This window comes from Schistocerca cancellata, chromosome 2, assembly GCF_023864275.1.
Source record: "Schistocerca cancellata isolate TAMUIC-IGC-003103 chromosome 2, iqSchCanc2.1, whole genome shotgun sequence".
Classification (NCBI taxonomy): Eukaryota; Metazoa; Arthropoda; class Insecta; order Orthoptera; family Acrididae; genus Schistocerca; species Schistocerca cancellata.
The window spans coordinates 652,939,369-652,966,342 of NC_064627.1; the positions used below are offsets into that span (position 1 = coordinate 652,939,369).

The 26,974-nt window shown below is 38.1% G+C and overlaps 1 protein-coding gene across 1 annotated transcript; it reads right to left on the minus strand.

Moving 5' to 3' along the window:
* On the minus strand, nucleotides 1-26,801 carry LOC126162335 (cilia- and flagella-associated protein 418-like). Its single transcript, XM_049918771.1, has 3 exons — nucleotides 26,620-26,801; nucleotides 4,134-4,304; nucleotides 1-2,839 (listed from the first exon to the last, which is right to left on the minus strand). The coding sequence occupies exons 1-3, from the start codon at nucleotides 26,706-26,708 to the stop codon at nucleotides 2,560-2,562; spliced, it is 540 nt and encodes a 179-aa protein (XP_049774728.1). The 5' UTR covers nucleotides 26,709-26,801; the 3' UTR covers nucleotides 1-2,559.
* Nucleotides 26,802-26,974: the final 173 nt, after the last annotated feature.

Below are 26,974 nucleotides of genomic sequence, written 5' to 3' on the forward strand. Positions count from 1 at the left end.
TTTATGGACTAAAATAACTAATTTTGAAACATTCATGGTTGAAATAAATAAACTGACCATTCATTGATTACCATCCAAAATAACAATAATAATAATAATCAGTTATGCAGTGGGATATAGCTAACCAGCTGCTTACAAGTATTCTGATGGTCACAAGCTGCTGCGTATTGTTACATTAACTTGTCAATACTTTTATAGTGATTCCCAAAAGTTGGCAGCACTTTTGCACGATGAAAAGGCTGAACATCCAGAAATCTGTACATGAGGTTTCCACTGATGAAAAATATTTCTGTTGCAGCTAAGATACATTAAACATTAATGCAAATAATTATAGCCAGTGCATCTGAAAGCATTAAGCTGTGAAATGGGTATTATCCAGTTACACATGTCTGGATACAGATTCTGAATGAGCTATGACTACAATTCAAAACTTAATTTTGTAATATCTAAATATATAGTTAAAATTAGGACAATATTATGGAATGTTTGTGTGATACAGCTATTCTTACCCCAAGAAACAAACAAGGCTGTCATCAATGATATTCTCCTGTAATCATTCAAAGAAGTATAACAGTTGTATAGTTCAACAGCTATAATGATAGGTATAGAGAACATCTGTAGAATTTGTGAATACTCTGAATCCACTGGGTCTGCTGTACCATAAATTTACCTTCACATGGGTACACCAGTGACTTTTATGAGAACTTCATAGCAACTAAAACTCTGTAATGGCACTACAGAAGTGGAAGCCACTATTTTAACTGGATGTTCTCAGTAAAAAAAATGTTTGTGCTCTGAATTATATTGATCCCAAATGATGTCCTGTTTGAATTCAAGAGACTGTGGTTTCCCCTCAAATTGTGCTTTGTAATGATGAAAAACAGATTGCAGGAAAAACCAGTAAAATTCACAGGAGCTGACCTGAGACAGGGATGTTTTTCCAAATGTCAGTTTCACTTGGTGTGCTAGCTTGTAAGCTCCGTCACCAGACAACCTGGATGTTTGCTGCCTCCTTCTAAAATGGCAAAGAACTTTTGTTTTCAAAGAAGTATTGTTAAAAATTTAAGATACAAAGTGATACTTAGATATGCTAATAGCATTCTTAAGTAAATGGCCATGTGCATTTGAGCTGGTAAGTAAACATCTGCCTGTCTGCAATTTGCACTTGAGCTTCGTATATAACTGTACAGGTCCTTGTTTAACTTTCTTTCCAAAGCACAGCCATACAGTTAGTTATTTTCTTATCTAGACTAATAAATTTAGATTATAGCTAATAAATAACTTTTTATGGAATGTGTTTTCTGCCATTGACTTTATAGGTCCTTACACATAATTCACTCCATTATTTGTGTTTTGTAACGCTTTATCTTTTCTTAGATTTTTATCTCTGTATGTTCATTTTCTTGAGCTATTTGTAGACACATAATGAATATGTCTTGAAAACCTTTTTGGTATCACAACTTTGTGTAGTGACCCAACAATGGACTGCTTGTAATACAGGCTGTACACCCCTTCATTCTGCTGGTCATCGGCAGCTTCACTAAATGCAGTACACACTCTGAGGTAGCTTGCAGGAAGTTTACAGTGCATAGATGTTAAGTATGATAGAAAATACTGGAATGTAAATTACAATCTAAGTTTAAGTTTACAATTTCACATGCCTCCATTGCATCACAAGAAGCTGATTTTACCAGATTTTAGCTTCCACTCAATGGGGATGTCATACAAGATGGAGCACTCATTCAGTTAGAAAGGAAACCATCAGTAGAGGCCTTACGGAAGAAAAGCTTAGAATTATCCTGAGGTGATGGCATAAAAAAACAGAGATGTGCTGAATTGGTACTTTTGCCACCACACTTGTTAGTGATTAACTCTTCCTGCTTAATTGTACATAGCTTGTTGTTTTTATGCAAATATCTGGGACCAGTCACAAACTTACGACTCAACATATACAATTGCTCAAGCATTTAAATGCTTTTGGTAAAAGTACATTTCAAGGAAGGAAAAAAGTTATCTGACAGTAAACCTGTCATTGTCTTAACAGTAATTTTTTTTAGAAAGTTTAACAATGTATCAAGAAAAGACAAATGTAGCGTATTCCTTGTAAGTCATAAGAACTTTAAAGCCATTTTTTGCTATAAATAACATAGGTCAACAACAGATGGAAAGCACATTTTTCAACACCCTGTAAATATTTAGCCTGCAGTAGTAGTTACACATCAGTTATATGTAAGTAAATTCTGTAAGACTACATTCGACATCTTAAGAATGTATTACAAATATGATTTATAAAATAATATTCCCAATTATATGATATCTTTTAAATTCAGCACTTTTTGCAATATTATCAAAATTATCATTACGTACATACACATTACAACTACTCTAGAAGTATCATAATACGTATTTTCACAAACTGAAAAGGAAGACATTACTACAACCAGGACTAAAACAAATGCAGTGAAATCTCTTGTGTAATTGAAGCATTTAACGTATACTATGAGAGCTACAGCAACATCTGAAAACTGCTACAAATTACATAAGAATAATAACAGACATTCAGGAACTGCTATGTTTTGTATCTTTTGTGGAATGACCTTTGCAGATCCACTGAATGGTTGGCAATGTATTTAGGTCAACAAGTTCACGTGTTGATTGGTGGCAGCATTGGCAAGCATAAGCCTGCCACTGTTCTGCAGTTTTGAGATTTGTGCTCACTTTGGCAAAATCTGGCATGTTTGTTCGAAGGAATAAGTAATCCGTACCATCTCTCCATGCCATGTTCCCATACATGGCTACTGAGAAGTCACAGGATGTGCAATGTAGCTTGTCACATGCCCTATGAACAGAATATTATTATAAAATCATACAAATTTTTACAACCAATATGATAAATCATGTTAAAAAAGTGTTTATCTTGTTGTCACAGATGAAATTATAATCATACTCACCTCTGTTCAAGTATAATGAATGTTAAAGTAGTATGGATGAGTGAAAGGTTGCACGTAAGTATCTGTGATTATTTGGTTCAAAACATGTACAGAATGACACAGGCAAAATTCACATATTTAATGGAATGTTCATTGTTTTAAAGATTCATATTGAAGTACATCTATTTGCAAATCTGGAGCAGGATACCTACTTTTCGTTGGGATTGTTTTTCTACTTGAAGTATCTAAGCCTTCCTCCTGAACTGATTCAGATCAACCAGACATTACTTCCTGTCTTCCAAAAATCATTGTTGTATTAATTTGAAGAAGGAAATAAAATATGGCTTTAAGACCCTACTGATGATGAGGCACCCAGCATGGAGAATAAACTTAGATTGGTCAAGAATGGGGTAGGAATTCAGCCCTGCCATTTTCAAACGAATCATGTCAGGATTGCATTACACAGCAGTGACAATAACACTTTTTCACTTATGGACAGCAATTTCTTTAAAATTATTAATTATTAATACTAAAATTTACATTCCTCTTAGTTTATGAAGATTTAAATATTTAATGAAAACACAATGGCCTTTTTTTTTTTTTTTTTTTTTTTACACACACACCTATCACAATTTACTTCTCAATTAACCTCATTCCTTTTGGGACTCTACAGTATGAACCTATACATTCAAAATCACACCATTGTAGGCACATTCTTGAGGATTAATTATAAAGATAAAATATTTCCCTATTACTAGCAGTGAACAAGTAGAGATACAAAGACCATTATTAATGTAATACAATCATTCCTTTACTTTTTGAAATAATTATCTATGTAATTTAGGAATTTGTTGTAGAATACAGTGAGGTGTCAGATGACACACCAATAGGAAGTAACATTCTTAATAGAAAACTGTCTGCCCAATACATGTTGTTTTATTTTTCTTAATTATATACAAGCCAAGCATTCCAGTCTCTGACAATGATGAGGTTTGGAAACACTGGGCATTTGCTATGTAGGAAAAGTCATGTGTTATCGACAACAAGGGGCCACATACCATGATGACCAGTTGCATGAAAGGAGCTGCTTATTCTGGTAATTAAATACAGAAATTTTGTTGTGGCATAGGCAGGTGTTTTCCTGTGATCAGAATGCTGTTGCTGAAATTACATATTTTGCAAAACAAACTGATTGCAGCTGACCTTATTTCTCCTGCAGTTGTACATCCTTTGCTGATCTGTGTTCCACTTAAATACACTGGGAAACATTTCCTTTGTGTTCTTGGATTCCTCATTTGTTCAGAAAAAACCTCATCATTTAATGACTCATATTCTCCAATATCAAAAAGAATGCTGTCCAGTGAAGTTACATCACTGAAATATAAAAATAAATTAAATGAGGTGACACTGATGTTTGGACAAAAATCAGTGCTCTAAATTGTACAATTCACAGTACTTGTCACATTTTATGTTATTTGAAGAGGTAACCAGTTTTGGCTTTACAGTCATCATCAATTCGATAAGAAGAAAATAAAAAAAAGATTTTCAGAATTTCTTAAACACAAACATGGACCTATTACATAAAAATGCCTTGTAAGGTAGAGACAGAGGACACACAGTAGTTAACTGAATAGATTAACAATATACCTGATACTCACATAAGTTACAAATCTTGGTACTGGCAGAAGGGGTAGTGATAGATTTTTAATAAGCAAATATTTACTGAGAGTAATGTGCCATAGAAAGTGTAGTCAACAGTATATATATCTTTCTTATCTCCTTTTACTAAAACAGTAGTTTTAAGTAATTGGGACATGTATGAACCTCACTTTTGACTATGCTTTCTGATATTTACTTACACTCGGTAAATATTTGCGTATTACAGATCTATTCCTGTACCCTCCACCAGTATCACCAATGCCGATATGTATACTTCAATTATAGATTGCCATATATAGTAGCTGATACACGTGAGATGTGTGTTTCATTCTGGGATACAGAATTTAAAATGAGCAGCAGGTGTGAAGGATATGAATAAATAAGCATTTAGTGGAAACACAAAGCTAAATTTTAGAAAATGAGTTGGGCAGTGCATGTGTGGCTGATGTTATTTGTATTGCCTTCAGGCTGAGAACTTATAAAGGTGGGCATTCTTTTGCAACATTCAAGTAAGATCCCACATTCTCTTCTGTGATTACATTTCTGCAAAACAGCTTTGCTGCCTTTGTAATTCCATTACTAGTTTATAAAAGAGTGTCTTCACACTAGGACTACTTAATTGTAAGAAGACTGATGATTTCAGAGATAAACAGAAGATGCTGAACTGGAATAATATTATGAAGAATGAGTTATTGAGAGATATTTTTGATTATTTCTAATGTATTGTTGTGACTATCCTTAAAGAATATTATCCCCTTATCATCCAACACAACATGTTAAATGTAAAGAAGAAACAGAAGAGAAGTTTGACTGACTGGTATACACCTTACTTGAACAATTAAGTAGACTGCTGAAAACTTACTGTAACTAATTTTGCTCTAGTAATGGATTCATATGCCAAATTGAAAAAAAAATGTTGCAGAAAGAAGATCATTTTTGCAATGCTTTACATTTGTTACTGGGCTGAGAAATATATGATCCTTGTGGCAAGGGGGTGCCATAGGGATGGACTGGGATGTTGTGGAGGTTGGTTGGATGACAAAGTACCACTTTAGGAGGGGTGGGAAGGATCTTGGGTAGGATGTCCCTCAGTTTAGGGCATGATGATACGTAATCAAAGTCCTGATGAAGGTTGTGGTTCAGTTGTTCCAGTCTGGGTTGGTACTGGATGATGAAGGGGCGCTCCTTTGTAACTGGTTCTTGGAGATGGTGGGACGATTGTGTTTTGATGGGGAAATTGCGTGGGAGATCTGTCTGCAGACTAGGTCTGGGGTATAGTGCCTGTCTTTGAAGGCCTTGGTAAGACCTCCCATCCCCAGGAGACCTGGCTGTATGGGAAGGGTAGTTTGGTGTGGAAGGGATGGCAGCAGTCAAAATGCAGGTACTGTTGGTGGACAGAGGTGTGAATGGAGCCATCAGAGAGAAGGAGATCAACTGGAGGAAGGTGATATGTTGGGTTGAGGAGTACTATGTGTAGCAGATGGGCGAGAGGTGCTGAGGTTGTGAAGGAATGAGGATAGGGTGTCTTGGCCTTGAGTCCAGATCGTGATATCTTCCATGAACCTGAGCTAAACTAGAGGTTTGGCATTTTGGGAGGCTAGGAAGGTCTCTTCTAGTTGGTCCATAAACAGGTGAGCATATGAGTGTGTCATGCAGGTGTCCATGGCTGTGCTGCAGATTTATTTGTATACTTTGCCTTCAAAGGAGTAGTTGTGAGTTAGGATAAAGTAGTAAGATGTATGAGGAATGAGGGAGTGGGTACAGAGTCTGAAGGATGTCGAGAGAAGTACTATTCAATAGCATCAAGACCATGGACATCAGGGATGTTGGTGTATAGGGAACTGGTGTCAACAGTGACAAGTAGGGATCCAAAGGTAAAGAAGAAGGGATGCAAGTGATTGATATAAGTGACACAGGAAGCTAAATTACAGGCAATTGGTTGGAGGTGTTGGTCAATGAGGCCTGAAATTCTTTCAGTGGAAGCACAATAACCAGCTGCAATGGGACATCCAGGAATGTTAGGTTTGTGGAGGATATAGAAGGTGGGTGTGTAGGGTGTTACAGGCACGAGGAGGAAAATGGATAGATGGGAGAGGCACTGGAAAGACAATAAACAGGGATTGGAGGTTATGTTGAACTTCTGGGATAGGATCACTCTGGCAGAGTTTATAGGTGAAGCAGTCAGATAATTGGCAAAGGCCTTCAATTTAAAATGACATTGGTGGATCCTTTGTCTGCAGGTAGGATGATTGGGCGAGGATCAGTTTTGAGGGTGTGTATGGATGTCTTTCCTTCTGCTGAAAGATTGAGGTTCTTAGAAAGGGACCTGGGGAAGGATGGTGATGCCATGTTGGAGGTAAGGAATTTCTGGAAGGTGACCATGGTATGTTTAAGTGGGAGCAGTGGGGGATTACAGTTGGGTGGCAGTATGAAATGGGAGAGGGATAGTTCAGTGTTCGGATTAGGTTAGATTTGGTTGGAGGAATTGGTGAGAAGGTGAGTAAATCTTCAACAAGTCAAACATGTTTAAACTTGGGTGTGGGGCTGAAGGTGAGGTCTTTCAATAGGACTGAAACTTCTGTGGAGCTGAGGGTTTTGTGGAAAGGTTAACAACAGTGATGCAGGAATGTTTCAGCTCTGGATTTGCTGGAGTGTTGTTAGGGAGTTTCAGCGATGTGGCAAGTTGGAAAGGTCAGCTATAGGTTTAGAAACAGGAATTATCTGGACATTCCTTAGATTAAAATAAGTATAGTAAATTCAAAAATATTTCTTTACATGTTGGCAAAATATTTTTAAACAATGTACCATATGACACTAGCTAATTGAATGAAAATAAATTGAAAATGGTGGTACATAATTGAAAAAGGGCTTATCTTTTACTATAAATGTGACTGTGAACAAACCAAGCCATAACTTATGGCATACAGCGTAATGTGTAGTCTATGCAGTCTGTGTAACAAAATTAGTACAATATTGGTAATATCTGTGTAATAATATTTATATATGTAAACCATTTGTACAATTATGCAAATGACAAACTCTCATACAACACAGTTGTTTACAGGCAAATAAATATTTTTTTTTTTTTTTTAAAATCGGCATATGGTTAATTTTCAACTCCATTGATGAAGAACAACAATGAAACATAATTACCAAATTGTCCTTAAGGAAACAATAACTTTCACATGATACCTCCAATGCATTTCTCAGCTAACAAACTGCCAAGACTCCAAGGAATGTCTTGTGTCAATCAGTTCATAAAACTGCACATTAGACTACCATCTTAAATTACTACTACATACCACCATCGGTAGAGAAATACTAGAAAACCACAGCATGGATTCTTATTATCATACTTTGCAGATCCATATGTGAAGGATAACCTACATATATGGAGAACTAGTCAAGTAAACACAACTTGACATTTTTAATTTCAAGCAACTAGATGTGAACAACAACAGAATACCAATGTTGTTGTTGTGGTCTTCAGTCCCGAGACTGGTTTCACGCAGCTCTCCATGCTACTCTATCCTGTGCAAGCTTCTTCATCTCCCAGTACCTACTGCAACCTACATCCTTCTGAATCTGTTTAGTGTATTCATCTCTTGGTCTCCCCCTACGATTTTTACCCTCCACGCTGCCCTCCAATACTAAATTGGTGATCCCTTGATGCCTCAGAACATGTCCTACCAACCGATCCCTTCTTCTGGTCAAGTTGTGCCACAAACTTCTCTTCTCCCCAATCCTATTCAATACTTCCTCATTAGTTATGTGATCTACCCATCTAATCTTCAGCATTCTTCTGTAGCACCACATTTCGAAAGCTTCTATTCTCTTCTTGTCCAAACTATTTACCGTCCATGTGTCACTTCTATACATGGCTACACTCCATACAAATACTTTCAGAAATGACTTCCTGACACTTAAATCTATACTCGATGTTAACAAATTTCTCTTCTTCAGAAACGCTTTCCTTGCCATTGCCAGTCTACATTTTATATCCTCTCTACTTCGACCGTCATCAGTTATTTTGCTCCCCAAATAGCAAAACTCCTTTACTACTTTAAGTGTCTCATTTCCTAATCTAATACCCTCAACATCACCCGACTTAATTCGACTACATTCCATTATCCTCGTTTTGCTTTTGTTGATGTTCATCTTATATCCTCCCTTCAAGACACCATCCATTCCGTTCAACTGCTCTTCCAAGTCCTTTGCTGTCTCTGACAGAATTACAATGTCATCGGCGAACCTCAAAGTTTTTATTTCTTCTCCATGGATTTTAATACCTACTCCGAATTTTTCTTTTGTTTCCTTTACTGCTTGCTCAATATACAGATTGAATAACATCGGGGAGAGGCTACGACCCTGTCTTACTCCCTTCCCAACCACTGCTTCCCTTTCATGTCCCTCGACTCTTATAACTGCCAGCTGGTTTCTGTACAAATTGTAAATAGCCTTTCGCTCCCTGTATTTTACCCCTGCCACCTTTAGAATTTGAAAGAGAGTATTCCAGTCAACATTGTCAAAAGCTTTCTCTAAGTCTACAAATGCTAGAAACGTAGGTTTGCCTTTCCTTAATCTTTCTTCTAAGATAAGTCATAGGGTCAGTATTGCCTCACGTGTTCCAGTATTTCTACGGAATCCAAACTGATCTTCCCCGAGGTCGGCTTCTACTAGTTTTTCCATTCGTCTGTAAAGAATTCAAGTTAGTATTTTGCAGCTGTGGCTTATTAAACTGATTGTTCGGTAATTTTCACATCTGTCAACACCTGCTTTCTTTGGGATTGGAATTATTATATTCTTCTTGAAGTCTGAGGGTATTTCGCCTGTTTCATACATCTTGCTCACCAGATGGTACAGTTTTGTCAGGACTGGCTCTCCCAAGGCTGTCAGTAGTTCCAATGGAATGTTGTCTACTCCGGGGGCCTTGTTTCGACTCAGGTCTTTCAGCGCTCTGTCAAACTCTTCACACAGTATCATATCTCCCATTTCATCTTCATCTACATCCTCTTCCATTTCCATAATATTGTCCTCAGGTACATCGCCCTTGTATAGACCCTCTATATACTCCTTCCACCTTTTTGCTTTCCCTTCTTTGCTTAGAACTAGGTTTCCATCTGAGCTCTTGATGTTCATACAAGTGGTTCTCTTATCTCCAAAGGTCTCTTTAATTTTCCTGTAGGCAGTATCGATCTTACCCCTAGTGAGATAAGCCTCTACATCCTTACATTTGTCCTTTAGTCATCCCTGCTTAGCCATTTTGCACTTCCTGTCGATCTCATTTTTGAGACGTTTGTATTCCTTTTTGCCTGCTTCATTTACTGCATTTTTATATTTTCTCCTTTCATCAATTAAATTCAATATGTCTTCTGTTACCCAAGGATTTCTACTAGCCCTCGTCTTTTTACCTACTTGATCCTCTGCTGCCTTCACTACTTCATCCCTCAAAGCTACTCATTCTTCTTCTACTGTATTTCTTTCCCCCATTCCTGTCAATTGTTCCCTTATGCTCTCCTTGAAACTCTGTACAACCTCTGGTTCTTTCAGTTTATCCAGGTCCCATCTCCTTAAATTCCCACCTTTTTGCAGTTTCATCAGTTTTAATCTACAGGTCATAACCAATAGTTTGTGGTCAGAGTCCACATCTGCCCCTGGAAACGTCTTACAATTTAAAACCTGGTTCCTAAATCTCTGTCTTACCATTATATAATCTATCTGATACCTTCTAGTATACCAATATGAAAATATACCAATATGAAAAGCAAATAATAAATGCATGTCAGGGATTATATGATGCAGTGTGTACACTTTCTGTTCGGCTCACGCTTATCACTATGTTGCACAATCACTTCACCACCCCCTCCCCCCACTGCCCTTAGTGCTAACGGTATCTTATCTTAAAACAGATGCAGTGTCTGGATCATGTAATGACAGGCCTTGTGCAATGTGACATCTAATCGTCAGTATGAGCAGTTGCCATCCGTTGCAGCTGGTCCATGGTGGGTAGCAGACAAGTCAGTTCTATCCTTTGAAAGTCTATCCGGTGACGTATTTGTACCAGTGTAAGAGGTGCTGAAAGTGAGTTTGGTCGGTAAATGGAGATAATGGTTGGTGTCCCAATATTAGCATCCTTGGACATCTGCTGCTTGCTGATAACCAGATATGGTCCATCATATGGTGGCTGCAGTGGCTTGCGTACCACAACATATGAGACAAAGACTTGATTGCATTTCCAGAGGTCACTGAAAATCAACAGGTGACAAGTCTGTTGAGCCCTCGGGGCAACGGGTCATAGCTGCTGAATTTGTGAACAAGTGTTATACCTCGACAAGGTAATTTGGCCTGTTTCTGAAGACTCACCAGGCATTTGGCCATAGACAGTCTCTGCGATCATGGCCTTTAGATCTTCCTTGATGGATGCATGGATGTCCACGAGGAAAATTGGTAGTGATTCTCTCCACTATTGCAAGTCACGAGATTGAAGGGACACTTTCAATTATCGGTGCATGTGTTCTACTAATACATTCACTGCTGGATGGCATGCTATTATTGTAATAAGCCTCATGCCCAGTGTAAAGGTGAGCACTTTGAATAGGTACAAATTGAATTGTCTGCCCTTGTTGGCTGTAATACAATACCAATCCATCCACAGAGGAATGTGGTAACAACTGTTTTGGTGGTACTGTCAACTATGGGGAACACTTCAGGCCAGCAAGTGAAAGCAGTAAGTATATCCTTTGGAAGGTGGGAGAGGGCTGATGATATCCAGATGTACAGGACCCAGTCATTGGCTTGGTGGTACAAATGCAACAAGGCGTGTGTTTGACATCTGATCTTGTTCCATTGAAATGCCACACACCAGTGCACAAATGTCTTGCAGTCTTTGGTCATGTTTGGCCACACAACAGCTCAATTTACTAGGCTCATCATACCATGTACCCCAGAATGAGACATATCAATTAATGAAGCTATTGCCTGTTGATGAAAGTCCCTCATCACAAACGGTTATGGTTGTACCATAGCCTCATTTGAGTATAACAATGTGCTTGATGAAGGTATTTGGATGTGACAGAGGTGCAAACCCGATGGTTGTGTCAGCAGATCTCACAAGTCAGCGTCAAACTGCTGTGTCAAAATCTATTGCATATGTAATCACTTCTATCCCCCTGTACACTCAGTTCTTCCTCAATATGGACAATACAAGTGATGAACTGACCTGAGTAATCAAGGTGGTGCAGTTGGCATGGTGATGCTCTGTCTGTTCACTGAAGGTAAGCATATGTCAGTGGCTTGTCATCCATGACAGGTGTAAACTGTTGTCCATCCAGCATGTGGTGGAACTTCTTGATAGTGACATACGCTGCTTACAATTCATGATTGTAGATTACCCAGGTCTGTTGTGATGGCAATAACTCTGGCTGAAAAATGCCAAGGGTCACCACTGTTCTTCTACATGTTGTTTTAGCAGGGCACCAATTGCAGTGGCAGACGCATTAACCATTAGAGTGAGAGGCACATACAGAACTGGATGCCCTAATAGAGCAGCCTCTGTGATGGTGATCTTTACTTCGACAAATGACAACTTTTTGTTCCTAGTTCACAGCAGTTCATCACTCGATTTCAGTGAACATTGCAGCAAACCATTCAGTGGAGCAGCTAAGAATGCATGGTGGTGCACAAAATGGTGATAAAAGTTGATGGTGCCAAGAAATTATTACAACCCTCAAAATGTCAAAGGTATGGAAAATTAATAATAGCCTTGACTCGCTCCAGTGGCAGCCATATTCCTTGTGAACTGATGCTGAACCCAGGAACTGGACCTGGCAGATTGACAAGTAATCCATGCGAACAGAGGCGAGTAAAAACTTGGCATAAGTGTGTTAGGTGTTCCACCCCCTAGCTTGACATCACCTAAACATCACCAATATATACATAGCAAAAATCATGGACACAAGTGGCTTCTTCCATGAACTGCTGAAGGCATCATCAATGTAAACATAGTAAAAATCGAGGTCACATGTGACTTCATCCGTGAACAGTTGAAAGTTCTGTTACATTGTTGCATAGTCCAAAAGGCATTCTGGTAAATCAAAGAGTCTGAATGGAGTGCAGACAGCGGTTTTAGCTATTTTATGCAGAGTGACATGTATCTGACAGAATGCACATACAAAGTCCAACATGGAGAAGATGCATTTGCCATGGATGTCAAATGCAAAGTAAGTGTGCGGTACTGGATAGTGATCATGGATAGGTCTGGCAATGAGCTGTCTATAATACCCTCATGGGCACCATCCATTATTCTTCTTTGGGACTCCATGGAGTGGAGGTGCCAAACAACTGCTCAACAGGCAGTAGATTCCTCTTGCGAACATAAAGGAGAATTCCTGCTTTGCTACTTTCAACTTCTTTGGTGTTGAACAATGAGGTTGAGTGTGAACTGGGGGTCCTGCTGTGATCTGTATATAATGCATTGTCGAGTGCTGAACCGATGTTAGTGTAGGTTGTTGTCAGGTGATTTCCAGGAACTACATCAATAGTTCTACAAATGGAAAATCACCTGCAATCATCAGCATTGGAGTATTATCTGTACGGCATACACATCCATGACTGACCAAGTTGCTAGCAGTTTCAAGGAAGTGACAATGATGGAGGTCAAGTAGGAGTCCATAGAATGACAAAAAGTCTGCCCTGAGAATAGGGTGTATCACATCCATCACAATTTCTATTCAAACTTACCGATGGAGGCCAATCACGTACAACAGAAGTGATATCTGGCATTCTGCAAGGTAGTGTCATAGGCCCTCTGCTGTTCCTGATTTATATAAATGATCTGGGTGATAATATGAACAGCCCCCTTAGATTGTTTGCAGATGACACTGTGATTTACCGCCTCATAAAATCATCAGATGATCAATTCCAATTACAAAATGATCTAGAGAGAATTTCTGTATGGTTTGAAAATTGGCATTTAGCACTAAACAAAGAAAAGCATGAGGTCATCCACATGGGTACTGAAAGATATCTGATAAATTCTGGGTATACAATAAATCGCACAAATCTAAGGGCTGTCAATTCGACTAAATACCTAGGAATTACAATTACAAGCAACTTAAATTGGAAAGACCACATAGATAATATTGTGGGGAAGGCGAAACAAAGACTGTGCTTTGTTGGCAGAACACTTAGAAGATGCAACAAACCCACTAAAGAGACAGCCTACATTACACTTGTCTGTCCTCTGCTGGAATATTGCTGTGCGGTATGAGATCCTTACCAGGTAGGATTGACAGACGACATCAGAAAAGTGCAAAGAAGGGCAGCTCGTTTCTTGTTATCGCGCAATAGTGGTGAGAGTGTCACTGACATGATATGCGAATTGGGGTGGCAGTCACTGAAACAAAGGCGGTTTTCTTTGTGGTGAGATCTATTTACAAAATTTCAATCACCCACTTTCTCTTCCGAATGTGAAAATATTTTTTTGACACCCACCTACGTAGGGAGAAATTATCATCATAATAAAATAAGAGAAATCAGAGCTCAAACGGAAAGATTTAGGTGTCTCAAGCGCTATTTGAGAGTGGAACGGTAGAGAAGTAGTATGAAAATGGTTCGATGAACCCACTGCCAGGCACTTAAGTTTGAATTGCAGAGTAACCACATAGATGTAGATGTAGCTGGGCAAATCAATATACTCACACATCAGCACTTGTGTCCACCAAGAATTGCAACTTCGTATAATGTTCCATGTTGAATAGTCAATGGCTGCCACAGGAGGGGGCCAGTCACCACCATCACTGACTTCTAGGTGTTTTGGGTGGTGGGTGGAGAGACAGCAAGTTATCTTAGGTTTAGGCCATGGAGGTTGAGGTTATGGGACTGAAGGATGTGCTGTAAGGATAGCTCCCATCTGTGCAGCTCAGAAAAGCTGGTGGTTGTGGGGAGGATCCAGATGGCACGGGTTGTGAAGCAGCCATTGAAATCAGTGGTATGAGGTTTGCTTGCTGTTGGAAATCACAGTGGTATCACCAGAATGTTACGGATTTAAACAAATTTAATTTACTCCCAAAATTAAACACCACAACTATAACTTGACATTTTTCAGTCCAAGCAACTGGATGCGAACAGTAACAGCATACCAATGAGAAGCAAAGCTATATGTGTGCCAGAGATTAAGTGATACAGACTATTCACTTTGAGTTTGGCTCACACTTGTCACTATATCACACAGTCATTTCAGACTCTTAACACTGCTAGATAACTTTGACTTGATTAACACCAGACTTACAAAATGTTCATGTTTATGATTTACAGCCAGTCAACACCTAGATTATCAGTGGATTAACAACAATCAGATAACTGACACAGAAGAGAAGCATGAAGCAATGCACACAGTTTAATTGATTTTAAAGATTGTATTGTTTTACTCCATGTCATCCTACTTTGTACAGTTTGCATTTACCTTTCCCTGAGATCTTAATCAACTTTTTTCTGATGATATGGAGGGATCTACAGTTTAACACGGGATCCAACCTATGGTAAAAGATGCTGTTATTCTTCACATAAACAAAGCTTTGTCAGAAAGTATAGTCCAATGAAATGTATGCACAGAAAAAAAGGGCATTTCTTAGTATCACTGTCTCTCACTTCTATGAGCCACCAACACATATTAAATGACTACATCTAAAAAATTCTGGAAGAAAATTTAGGGGTTTTCTTCCCTTTTTATTTGTTGTTATAGACAGTATCAAGTTCACAGGTATGAAGTTTCTAAAGAAAAAGGCATGCAAAACTGTTTTACTACAGTAATGTTTCGCAAAGTACAGCACCTGATGCAGCCAATAGAAATTACTTTTTATTTTGATTATGAGGCAACTGTGATTCAAGTGATGATAACTTCTTTTATTTAGACAACAATATTTCACTGATGCTGACACAGAGGTTAAGACATTAGACTCAGTCAAATTTCTGTGTGTCCTCTCTGGTTTATATTTACTAAAATAGTTTTAATACAATGCATCACTGGCCAATTAGACGCTTAATAAACATGAACTATTTTGTAGTTATACCTACAGCCAAATTATTTTTTTTGTTTCACAATTGACTGAACTACACAAGGGCAGTTTAGTGACATTAGTTCCATTCTCTTCTTTGTTTATAATCTATATTGCAAACAGTTGTTCCTTCTCAAGTGACTGATAATTGATAATACAGGTACTGAAATGTAAGTGTGTCACAGTTATTTCATCTATGTTTACTCAAAATTAATTATCTTCATATGAAGCACTGGTAAATTTCAGAAGTCCTATCTTTTCATTTGTGGCACCGATGAAATCGACACCAACACTGATGCATCCATCTTTGAACTAAGCTAAGATTGTCGTTGGTCTCTTCCGCCATGTCCAGTTCTTTGTGAGCCTTGCTTGTGTTTGGGTGAATAAATGAACTACTGTGAAATGGGGGTCATTTGGTGTAACTAACCCGAACATCTCCCTCACATTATTAAGTTAATTCTAAATGAATTTGGACAACTGAGTTTTTGTTTTTATCTTGCTAGCAGATTGTTTCTCTAGGCTGCTATTTTGTAATATACGCAGAATGTTTGCTTATGAAAAAGTAGTTATTACATTCTGAAGTTCTGTTACATTTTAGCACTGGTAAGCAGAGAACCTCACAAGGATTTCAAGTCAAACTATAGAACTGTTTGCTGCCACAAGATTTTTCTACAGCAAGTCTGCCACTTTTCCTGCATTTCATTACTGTCCTTTATATATGGGTCAATGGCTCTATAAAACACATATGTAGTGGCCAATAATGAAATGTAAAGATACCCCTCATTTACATTGTCTTGGTCATCATGAATGTATAATTGAAATAATTTTAATTAACACTAAAGAGTACTTTATGCACCTATTGTTTTATTGATTAACATAACTTCTTATTGAGAAATGTTTTCAACTCCTTTTTTTCAATGTAGGCGAGTTACAAATTTAAGGCTGAGATAGGTGAAAGGATTTTTCAAAAGACTTATGTTTGGCAGTACAATGTGTTTCTTCTTCTTTTATTATCATCAATATTACTAATTCTTCACAGAAGTTCTGTCTTAAACTTATGTTATGGACTTGGATGTCATTACAGAGTAGTCATTTCTGTTGGATGCCACTGATACAATAACTGAGCATCTAAAACAGTGATTTTCAGCAGTCCTCAATCTGAAGATCAGCTTCATTACAACTTGATAGCTTTGTTAAGCATGTAGGAATATGTTGTTGTTGTTGTGGTCTTCAGTCCTGAGACTGGTTTGATGCAGCTCTCCATGCTACTCTATCCTGTGCAAGCTTCTTCATCTCCCAGTACCTACTGCAACCTACATCCTTCTGAATCTGCTTAGTGTATTCATCTCTTGGTCTCCCCCTACGATTTTTACCCTCCACGCTGCCCTCCAATACTAAATTTGTGATCCCTTGATGCCTCAAAACATGTCCTACCAACCGATCCCTTCTTCTGGTCAAGTTGTGCCACAAACTTCTCTTCTCCCCAATCCTATTCAATACTTCCTCATTAGTTATGTGATCTACCCATCTAATCTTCAGCATTCTTCTGTAGCACCACATTTCGAAAGCTTCTATTCTCTTCTTGTCCAAACTATTTACCGTCCATGTTTCACTTCCATACATGGCTACACTCCATACAAATACTTTCAGAAATGACTTCCTGACGCTTAAATCTATACTCGATGTTAACAAATTTCTCTTCTTCAGAAACGCTTTCCTTGCCATTGCCAGTCTACATTTTATATCCTCTCTACTTCAACCATCATCAGTTATTTTGCTCCCCAAATGGCAAAACTCCTTTACTACTTTAAGTGTCTCATTTCCGAATCTAATACCTTCAACATCACCCGACTTAACTCGACTACATTCCATTATCCTCGTTTTGCTTTTGTTGATGTTCATCTTATATCCTCCCTTCAAGACACCATCCATTCCGTTCAACTGCTCTTCCAAGTCCTTTGCTGTCTCCGACAGAATTACAATGTCATCGGCGAACCTCAACGTTTTTATTTCTTCTCCATGGATTTTAATACCTACTCCGAATTTTTCTTTTGTTTCCTTTACTGCTTGCTCAATATACAGATTGAATAACATCGGGGAGAGGCTACAACCCTGTCTTACTCCCTTCCTAACCACTGCTTCCCTTTCATGTCCCTCGACTCTTATAACTGCCATCTGGTTTCTGTACAAATTGTAAATAGCCTTTCGCTCCCTGTATTTTAATCCTGCCACCTTCAGAATTTGAAAGAGAGTATTCCAGTAAACATTGTCAAAAGCTTTCTCTAAGTCTACAAATGCTAGAAACGTAGGTTTGCCTTTCCTTAATCTTTCTTCTAAGATAAGTCGTAAGGTCAGTATTGCCTCACGTGTTCCAGTATTTCTACGGAATCCAAACTGATCTTCCCTGAGGTCAGCTTCTACTAGTTTTTCCATTCATCTGTAAAGAATTCATGTTAGTATTTTGCAGCTGTGGCTTATTAAACTGATAGTTCGGTAATTTTCACATCTGTCAACACCTGCTTTCTTTGGGATTGGAATTATTATATTCTTCTTGAAGTCTGAGGGTATTTCTCCTGTTTCATACATCTTGCTCACCAGATGGTACAGTTTTGTCAGGACTGGCTCTCCCAAGGCCGTCAGTAGTTCCAATGGAATGTTGTCTACTCCCGGGGCCTTGTTTCGACTCAGGTCTTTCAGTGCTCTGTCAAGCTCTTCACGCAGTATCGTATCTCCCATTTCATCTTCATCTACATCCTCTTCCATTTCCATAATATTGTCCTCAAGTGCATCGCCCTTGTATAGACCCTCTATATACTCCTTCCACCTTTCTGCTTTCCCTTCTTTGCTTAGAACTGGGTTTCCATCTGAGCTCTTGATGTTCATACAAGTGGTTCTCTTATCTCCAAAGGAAAAAATGTAGGAATAGGCTGAACCAAATACAATGAGCAAGTTGGTGCAGTAGTTAGCACACTGGACTCGCATTAGGAAGGATGACAGTTCAAACCTGCATCTGTCCATCCAGATTTAGGTTTTTGATGATTTCCCTACATTGCTTCACGCAAATGCTGGGATGGTTCCTTTGAAAGATCACAGCCAATTTCCTTCCCCCATCCTCTTGACACAATCCAAGCTTGTGCTCCATCTATAATGACCTTGATGTTGATGGGACATTAAACCCAATCTTCCTTCCTTCCTTTTGAACCAGATACATCAGGCTAATTGCATATGTAACATGCTATTTTTAGACATATCAAGCTTTTTGAGTGGCAAAGATGCATCAAGTGACAGAAAAATATCAGTTATTGATTATTAATTAAGCTCTGGACACATCGTCAGTGTTTGGTCACTTAATCAACTGAGCTACCAAGTCAAATACATAATTATTAATACAAGCACGTGAATGCTAATAGCCGCTATTTTATTATGTGAATAAGGTTAGTACAGCATTCTGGGGTGAAATTATGTATCATTAGAGGTGGAGTATTATATCGGATTTGTCTGTTTCCATAGTTCAGTGGTCAGCATGCCTGGATGTTATGAAGAGAAGCGAGGTTTGATTCCTAGTACTGTCAGGGATTTTCATTAGCGAGAGGACTAAAACAGGCTGCACTCAATCTCATCCAGCCAACTGAGAAGCCACTTGATTGAGAAGTAGCGGCCCCAACATCAAGAAAGCAACAGCCAGGAGAGAGAGGCATGCTGACATCATACCTCCCCCCCCCCCCCCCCCTTACCGCATCCAAGTGATGCCATTGGCAGAGGATGATATGGCAGTCTGCCATTTCTGATTGGACCATCTGGGCCAGAACACAGACATTGCTTGCTTGCTTATTGTCTTGGATTTGAAACAGCAATTGGTGTAGGGGGGATGGGGTGGGGAGGAGAAGATCAGTCCAGCATTTACCTAAGAAGTTATTTAGGAAAAATCCACACTCTAAGGATGGTTGGGGACTTGGAAACAGCTCCTCCTAACTTCAGGTCCAGTGTCTGTGTAGAGAGTAGAAAGTTCCTATGAATTAGCACAGGTAGACATTATTCTTGACAAATGGAATAAATTAATAACTGTTTCAAACAATGGAAAATCCAGGGTGGAATATGACAATGGTGTGAAAATGATAGTTGCACTCACCATACAGTGGAGATGCTGAGTTGTAGATAGCCACAACAAAAAGACTGTCTGAAAGTAAGCTTTTGACCAACAAGGCCTTAATCGGAAATAGACAACATACTCATACACACACTCATGCAAACATATCCTTCACGCACCAATGGCAGCATGCATTTGTGTGAGAGCATGTATGTGTATTTTGTCTATTTCTGATGAATATCTTGTTGGCCAAAATCTTAGTTTTTGACAATCTTTTTGTTGTGTCAATCCGTGACTCAGCATCTCCACTATATGGTTAATAATTGGATCCATTTATTGATCCCCAACTCAGACGATACAGTTGCAGAACAGTTCAAAGCAGACTTGACTCCTGTTTCAAATAGGTACACCACTAATACAATTATAGTTGGTGGTGACTCCAATCTACCTTCAATATGTTGGCGAAAATACATTGGTAGGCATGAAACACCACCCAAAATCATACCAAATGCTTCCTCTAAAAACTATTTTGAACAATTAGTTCAGGAGCCCACTCAAAATGTAAATCTTTGCATGTCTATCCTTGTAATAGATGGTTACCAGGACTTCAGCTGTTCAATATGAAATGAAAGTTACAAGACCTGCAACTGTCTCTTTTGCATTTAATTAATTTATTCAACCAGTTTTGGTATTCCATTATACCATTTTTAGGTCCCTTGACCAACGTAAGTTGAGAGGACTCCAATCTCGTGTGTAGTCAAAACAGGAGCCAATATTAAATAACCAATGTACATAGGTCTCTGGTTTACACAACACATACCTTCATTCACCAACCAGTAACTTACATTTTGTCCTGGCAGTTGTTGGCTGACAAATGAATGGATAGTGTCATGTAAAACCAGAGATCTATGGACACCGGTTGTATAATATTGACTCCTGTTATGACTGCACATGAGATTGGATTCATCGCAATTTACATTAGTCAAAGGGCCTGAAGACGTTCTAATGAAACACCAAAAATGGTTATGTAAATAAATTAAATGCAAAACAGATGGTTGCAGGTGTTGTAATTTTCATTTTGAAGTGTAAATGGTTGCAAAAACACACTTGACCTCTTAGCAACAAATAATAATCCTGAGCAAATATGAAGCAACACGGCAGATACAGGGATTTGTGAGCACAAATTTGTAATCCACCAAAAATAATGCATAATATATCTATTTAAAAGCAGACAAAAATTTCCTTTACTATGTTCCTAAGCAACACACTTCATTCCTTCTGAACTCTGTAAGCACATACCACATGTGGCTTGAATTCAAATAAACAGTATTGATGGCAGTTGAGAGATTTACACCAAATAAATTAATAAGAGATGGATCTTATCACCCATGGTACACAAAACAGATCAGAATACTGCTGCAGAAGCAAAGAAAACACATGCAAAGTTTAAAAGCACACAAAATCTCCAAGACTTGTGATGTTCTACTGAAGCTCAAAACTTAGGGTGGGCTTCAGTGTGAGATGCTATTGATAGTTTCCACAATGAAACTCTGTCTCAAATTCTAGCAGGAAATCCAAAGATATTTCTGGCTGAATTTAAAGTACACCAGGGACAAGACACACAATTAATACCTTCACTGTGCTATAGCAAAGAAAATGTTAGTGATGACAGTGCCACTAAAGCAGAGTTGCAAAACAAGGTTTTCCAAGAATCCTTCACCAAAGAATATGAAGTAAATATTCCAGATTTCTACTCAAAAACAACTGCCAATATGAGTAACTTATAAGTAGATATCCTCGGTGTAGCGAAGCAGTTTAGAACACTTATGAAAGGCAAGGCTTCCAGTCCAGACTGTATTGCAGTCAGGTTCCTTTCAGAGTATGCTGAAACAACAGATCCATACTTAGTGATCATATACAACAGTTTACTCATCAAAAGAATCATACCTAAAGACTGGAAAGTTGTAAAGGGTACACCAGTAATCAAGAAGGCAAATAAGAGTAATCCACTAAATTAAAGACACATAACACTAATGTTGATTTACAGTAGTGTTTTGGAACATATATTTTCCTTGAACATTATGAATTACCTTGAAGAAAATGATTTATCAACAAATGGCCAACATGGATCCACGAAATATTGTTCTTGTGCAACACAACTAACTCTTTATTCACACAAAATAATGAGTTCTATCAAAGAGGGATGTCAAACTGTTTCTATATTTCTAGATTTCCATAAGGTTTTTGACACTGTTCCTCACAAGCAACTCCTAATCAAGTTGTGTGCTTATGGATTTTCATCTCAGTTGTATGACTGAATTCATGATTTTATGTCAGAAGGGTCACACTTCATAGTAAGTGATGCTATGTCATCGAGTAAAATAGAAGTAATATCTGACATTCCCAAGGTAGTATTATCAGTCTCTGCTGTTCCTGATCTACATAAATGATTTAGGAGATACAATGAGCAGCCCTCTTAGATTGTGGATGTGCTGTCATTTACTGTATTGTAAAGACATCAAATGATCAAAACCAATTGCAAGATGATTTAGAGGAGGTATCTGTATAGTGTGAAGAATGGCATTTGACTTTAAACAATGTAATGTGTGAAGTCATCCACATGAGAACTAAAATGAATCTGCTAAATTTGAGTGTGAGTTGCATTTGCGTGAGTGTGTATGTATGTGTTTGTCGTGTAATTTTGACGAAGGCTATATTTGTGACAGTCTTTTTTTTTGTGCCTATCTGTGACTCAGCATCTCCACTATACGGTGAGGGTGAGTAGCAACTTTCCTTTTCATTATATTGTTACATTCCATCTTGGATTTTCCATTGTTTGATATCCACTAAATTTTGGTTATGTGATAAATCACACAAATCTAAAGTCTGTAAATTCAACTAAATACTTAGGATTACAATTACAAATAACATAAACTGGAAAGTTCATACAGAAAATTTTATGGAAAAATGAACCAAAGACAGTGACTTATCTGAAGAACACTTATAAAATGCAACTGGTCTACTAAAGAGACTGCCTTCACTACCACTGTCCATCATCTGATAGAGTATTGCTGCAAGGTGTGGGATCCATGTTAACTAGAACTGACAGAGGACATCAAAAAATTTCAAAGAAGGGCAGCTCGTTTTGAAATATTGTGAAATAGTGGATGAGTGCGATGGATACGATACATGGGTTGGGGTGGTAATCATTAAAACAAAGGCATTTTTTGTTGCAGCTGGATCTTCTCCGGAAATTTCAATCATCAAATTTCTGCTCCAAATGCAAAGTATTTTGTTAGTGTCCCCCTACATAAGGAGAAATGATCATTGTAATAAAATATTGGAAATCAGAGCTTGCATGGAAATATTTTAGTGCTTCTTTTTCCCACACTTTTCAAGAGGAGAACAGTAGAGAAATAGCTTGAAAGTGGCACTTAACTGTGAATTGCAGAGTAATTGTATAGATGTAGATGTGTGACTTCACTTGGGCTCTTTCTTTAAAATAACACTAGTCGATGATTGCATAAGTGACACTGTGATTGCTGCATTACAATCTGTAAGAACTTAGAGTAACTCATCAAATTATTGGTATATTTTTCAACATAATCTTCTTATCAGAACATTATGAACACTGAGGTCAACCACTAAGTCCCTTTGCTAAATTTTGTTCAGCCCCTTGGCCACTTTGTCCAACATATATGAAAGCAATAAGCAATTCAGTTCCCTTTTGTGTATATCATAATGTTCACACAGTACATAAGAAATGCCAGCTGTGTACAAGCAAGATCTTTCCCTGCACATAAAATAACATTGTTCTTACCATTGGTAAGAAATGTAGTTAGCTCACTTTGTTACCTGTGGCCGATTTATTAATTCAGCACACATCATCACCTGTCACAATGGCGCACAGAGTACTTTACTCTATGGATACAAGGGCTCACACAGATAACAATATAGGTAACCTAATACAGCAACTGAGTAAACTAAGGAAAATACTTACAGATAATGGCTATGTTATGTTGGTGGACATAGTGTTACATTAAAAATAAATGTATAAAAATATGTCACAACGAAGAAAGAGAACAAAGGTCTATAACACATACTGTTCCTATCATATACTGATGGAAATAAATCACAACACAAAAAATTAATGAATAGTAATGAAATTTTGGGAGTACATTTGCCTAGTTAAAATATCTAAGTGATTAACTTTGCAAGATCACAGATTAATGTAATCGCAAGATAAGCCAATGCAAATATTAAATGCTTGTACATTAATAAGTGGTGTAACTGCTAGAATTCTGAATGTAAGCATCAAAATGTGCAGGAATTGTGTTATACAGGTACTAGCTGTTAGTTTGTGGGATGGAGTTTCGTGCCTGTTGCATTCAGTCGGTCTGTACAGGGATAGTTAATGTTGTTTGTGCATGATGCTGGAGTTGTTGTCTGGTGATGCCCCAAATGTGCTCATCTGGAAACAGATCTGGTGATCAAGCAGGTGGAAACAACATGTTGACACTCTGTAGAGCATGTTGTGTTATAACAGTGATATGTGGACGAGCATTACACAGTTGGAAAACACCTCCTGGAATGCTGTTCATGAATGGCAGCACAATGGGTCAATTCACCAGACTGATGTCCAATTTTGCAGTCAGCATGCGTGGGATAACCACAAGAGTGCTCCTACTGTCATTCGAAATCATACACTAGGTGTAAATCCAGTGTGTCTAGCATGCACACAAGTTGGTTGCTGGCCTTCAACTGGCCTCCTCCTAACCTACACATGCCTATCATTGGCACTGAGGCATAACCAGCTTCCATCAGAAAACACAACAGATCTCCACCCTGTCCTCAAATGAGCTCTTGCTTGACTCCACTAAAGTGGCAAGTGGCACTGGTCTAGACTCAGTGGAATGCATGCTACAGTGTGTCTGACAGAGCTGTCTTTGAAGTAACCAATTTTTAACAGTTCTTTGTGTCATTGTGGAGCCAACTGCTGCTCAAATTCCTGCTGCAGATGAAGTATGATGTGCCAGAGCCAAACGCTGAACATGATGGTCTTGCCTCTCCAGAGTGTCATAGGGAAGACCAGTCTCCTTGCGAATGTACAGTCTTGTGGCCACTGCTGCCAGCCGTCATGTGCAGTGGCTACATTTCTGCCAAGTCTTTCTGCAATATCGCAGAAGGAATGTCCAGCTTCTTGTAGCCCTATTACTCAACCTTCTTGTAACTCAGTGATGTGTCGATAATAGCATCTTTAAGGTATTCTAGGCTAACATCAACCCAAAACATCCAATGTCAAAGGTAACTAACACTCACGACCATTGCAGTGTGTATTTAAATCAAATCTGATTTTCGTCCTCATAGTGGTGCAACTAAGGCTGCTTTTATGCAACTGGTGAGAATTTTGGATAGATGTCATCTTTCAGAGGCAGAAACACACCTACCATTTGTCATATATGTCATTCAACTCCTTCTTGATGTTGTGATGTTTTCTTCCCATCAGCGTATATTAAACATGTAACCAAAGTAGTAGTAGTAGTAGTAGTTTTTTTTTTTTTTTTTTTTTTTTTTTTTTTTTTTTTTTTTTTTTTTTTTTCCAGAGAAAGATGAGACTGACTTCTTACAGACTGTTTGGGCTGTTGAGATGCACTGCCCAAGAATGTACATATAAAGGAGATCAGCATCTTAATCAATGAATGCTTCTCAGATTACCCAATACTTTAGCTATTTATTCATTACTCGTACCATAGATCCTATCAAGAAGGACAACCTTCATGGACGTGGAACAAGTCAGGGTATAAACTAACAAAAGAAAAGCAACTCATACAATAAACTATTATTATACTGCTTACTATTACTTGTGCTTATGGCAGCTAAATGTAACCTAGGGATTTAGCAGAACTGTTTATTCATTGGTTTATCCTAATATTTAAATGAATACAAAGAATAGCATTATCTTCATATGTAGCAATGGAGACCTTTTTACAGTACTTTTCTCTTGTTATGCAACTTGACAATGAATATTGCTACTAGTGAGTTTTGAATTTTTTTTTTTAATTGTAGTGAATCCAAATTTCTTTTTCTTTTATGCTATATGGGGGCTTGTGAAAGATATTAGCATGAGAGTAGGTAAGTCCAGTCTGAACTCTTGACAAGTAGAAACAGTTAAGGGACATGGAGTGCCAATATTTCTTCCTTACACAAGAAATGCAAACCATTTTGTTACTTAAAAATGCTGCGACTTTAATGTCTTGACAACAATAAAAAATTGGAGGAGGTGAGGGTCACAGACTGCTGTTTTAGAAATCTGCAAATGTTTTTGATATCTCGATTTTTGGTTCAATTTTGTGCCAAGTTGACTCTAGTCTGTCACGAGCTTTTACTCACGATTTCCTCATTGACTATTGTGCAGGATTATTTTTTAAAAATGTTTTCACAGCAATTTGTGAGCAGTTTGACTGTAACTTTACTTTATGATATTGGTAAGTGACCATGCAGGAGTATTAAAAAACGGGTCATTGCAAAAATGTGGGATTGGCCACATTCTGTGCTCTGTAAGAGATCACCATTAGCAATAGAAAATTTATTGGGCAATAAGAAGTTATCTCTCAGTGCCGGGTCAAAAGTAGCTTGTATTTGATCCGGTAAGCCGTGGTTTATGTATTCTGACCTGCCTTAGCCAGTGTAATCTTTGTGGTTATCATCAGGAAGTCAGCCTGTCGTTGCACGTGTAATACAAGTTGTATCCTACTAACGAGACTGAGAAATTGTTTTCCTTTTCCAATTCCTAACTTTGCATGTGAGCTGTGAATAAATGTAATTCTGTTTCAATTTTACAGTAACAGAGCACAACACTACAAGGTAGCAACTTAAGGTTAAAGTTCACCTTTCGCTTTTTTGTAAATTATCCCTGGGCTTGCTTTTAAAAAATTTATTTTCTACCTCTTCCAACAAATCATCAATATCGTCTGCCATCGTAACAACAACGAAATGTTGTATGTAAAACAGCCGTGGAAAATTGTGTACAAAAGAGGAAGCCGAGTGTTAACACACGACTTCGTTACTATGGAAACAGTTAACTATGTTTATAAACAGAGAGAGAGAGACCTGTCAAGTGAACAATTGGTCCATTTTAAGCATTTTGGTTAAACTAAAGTATGTTCGAAGACGAATGTAACGCTGCGGAGCTATCAAACGTTTCAGAAAACGAACTAATACTTGAGTATTGGGCTATTGGGCGA

What these genes read in the sequence shown, in the direction of transcription:
- LOC126162335 (XM_049918771.1), bottom strand. Translation starts at nt 26,708, where the DNA reads ATGGCAGACGATATTGATGATTTGTTGGAAGAGGTAGAAAATAAATTT. An exon ending in AATTTACAAAAAAGCGAAAG is followed by an intron (nt 4,305 to 26,619) that starts GTGAACTTTAAC and finishes TTTATATTTCAG; the next exon opens with TGATGTAACTTCACTGGACA. An exon ending in ACAACTGCAGGAGAAATAAG is followed by an intron (nt 2,840 to 4,133) that starts GTCAGCTGCAAT and finishes TTCTGTTCATAG; the next exon opens with GGCATGTGACAAGCTACATT.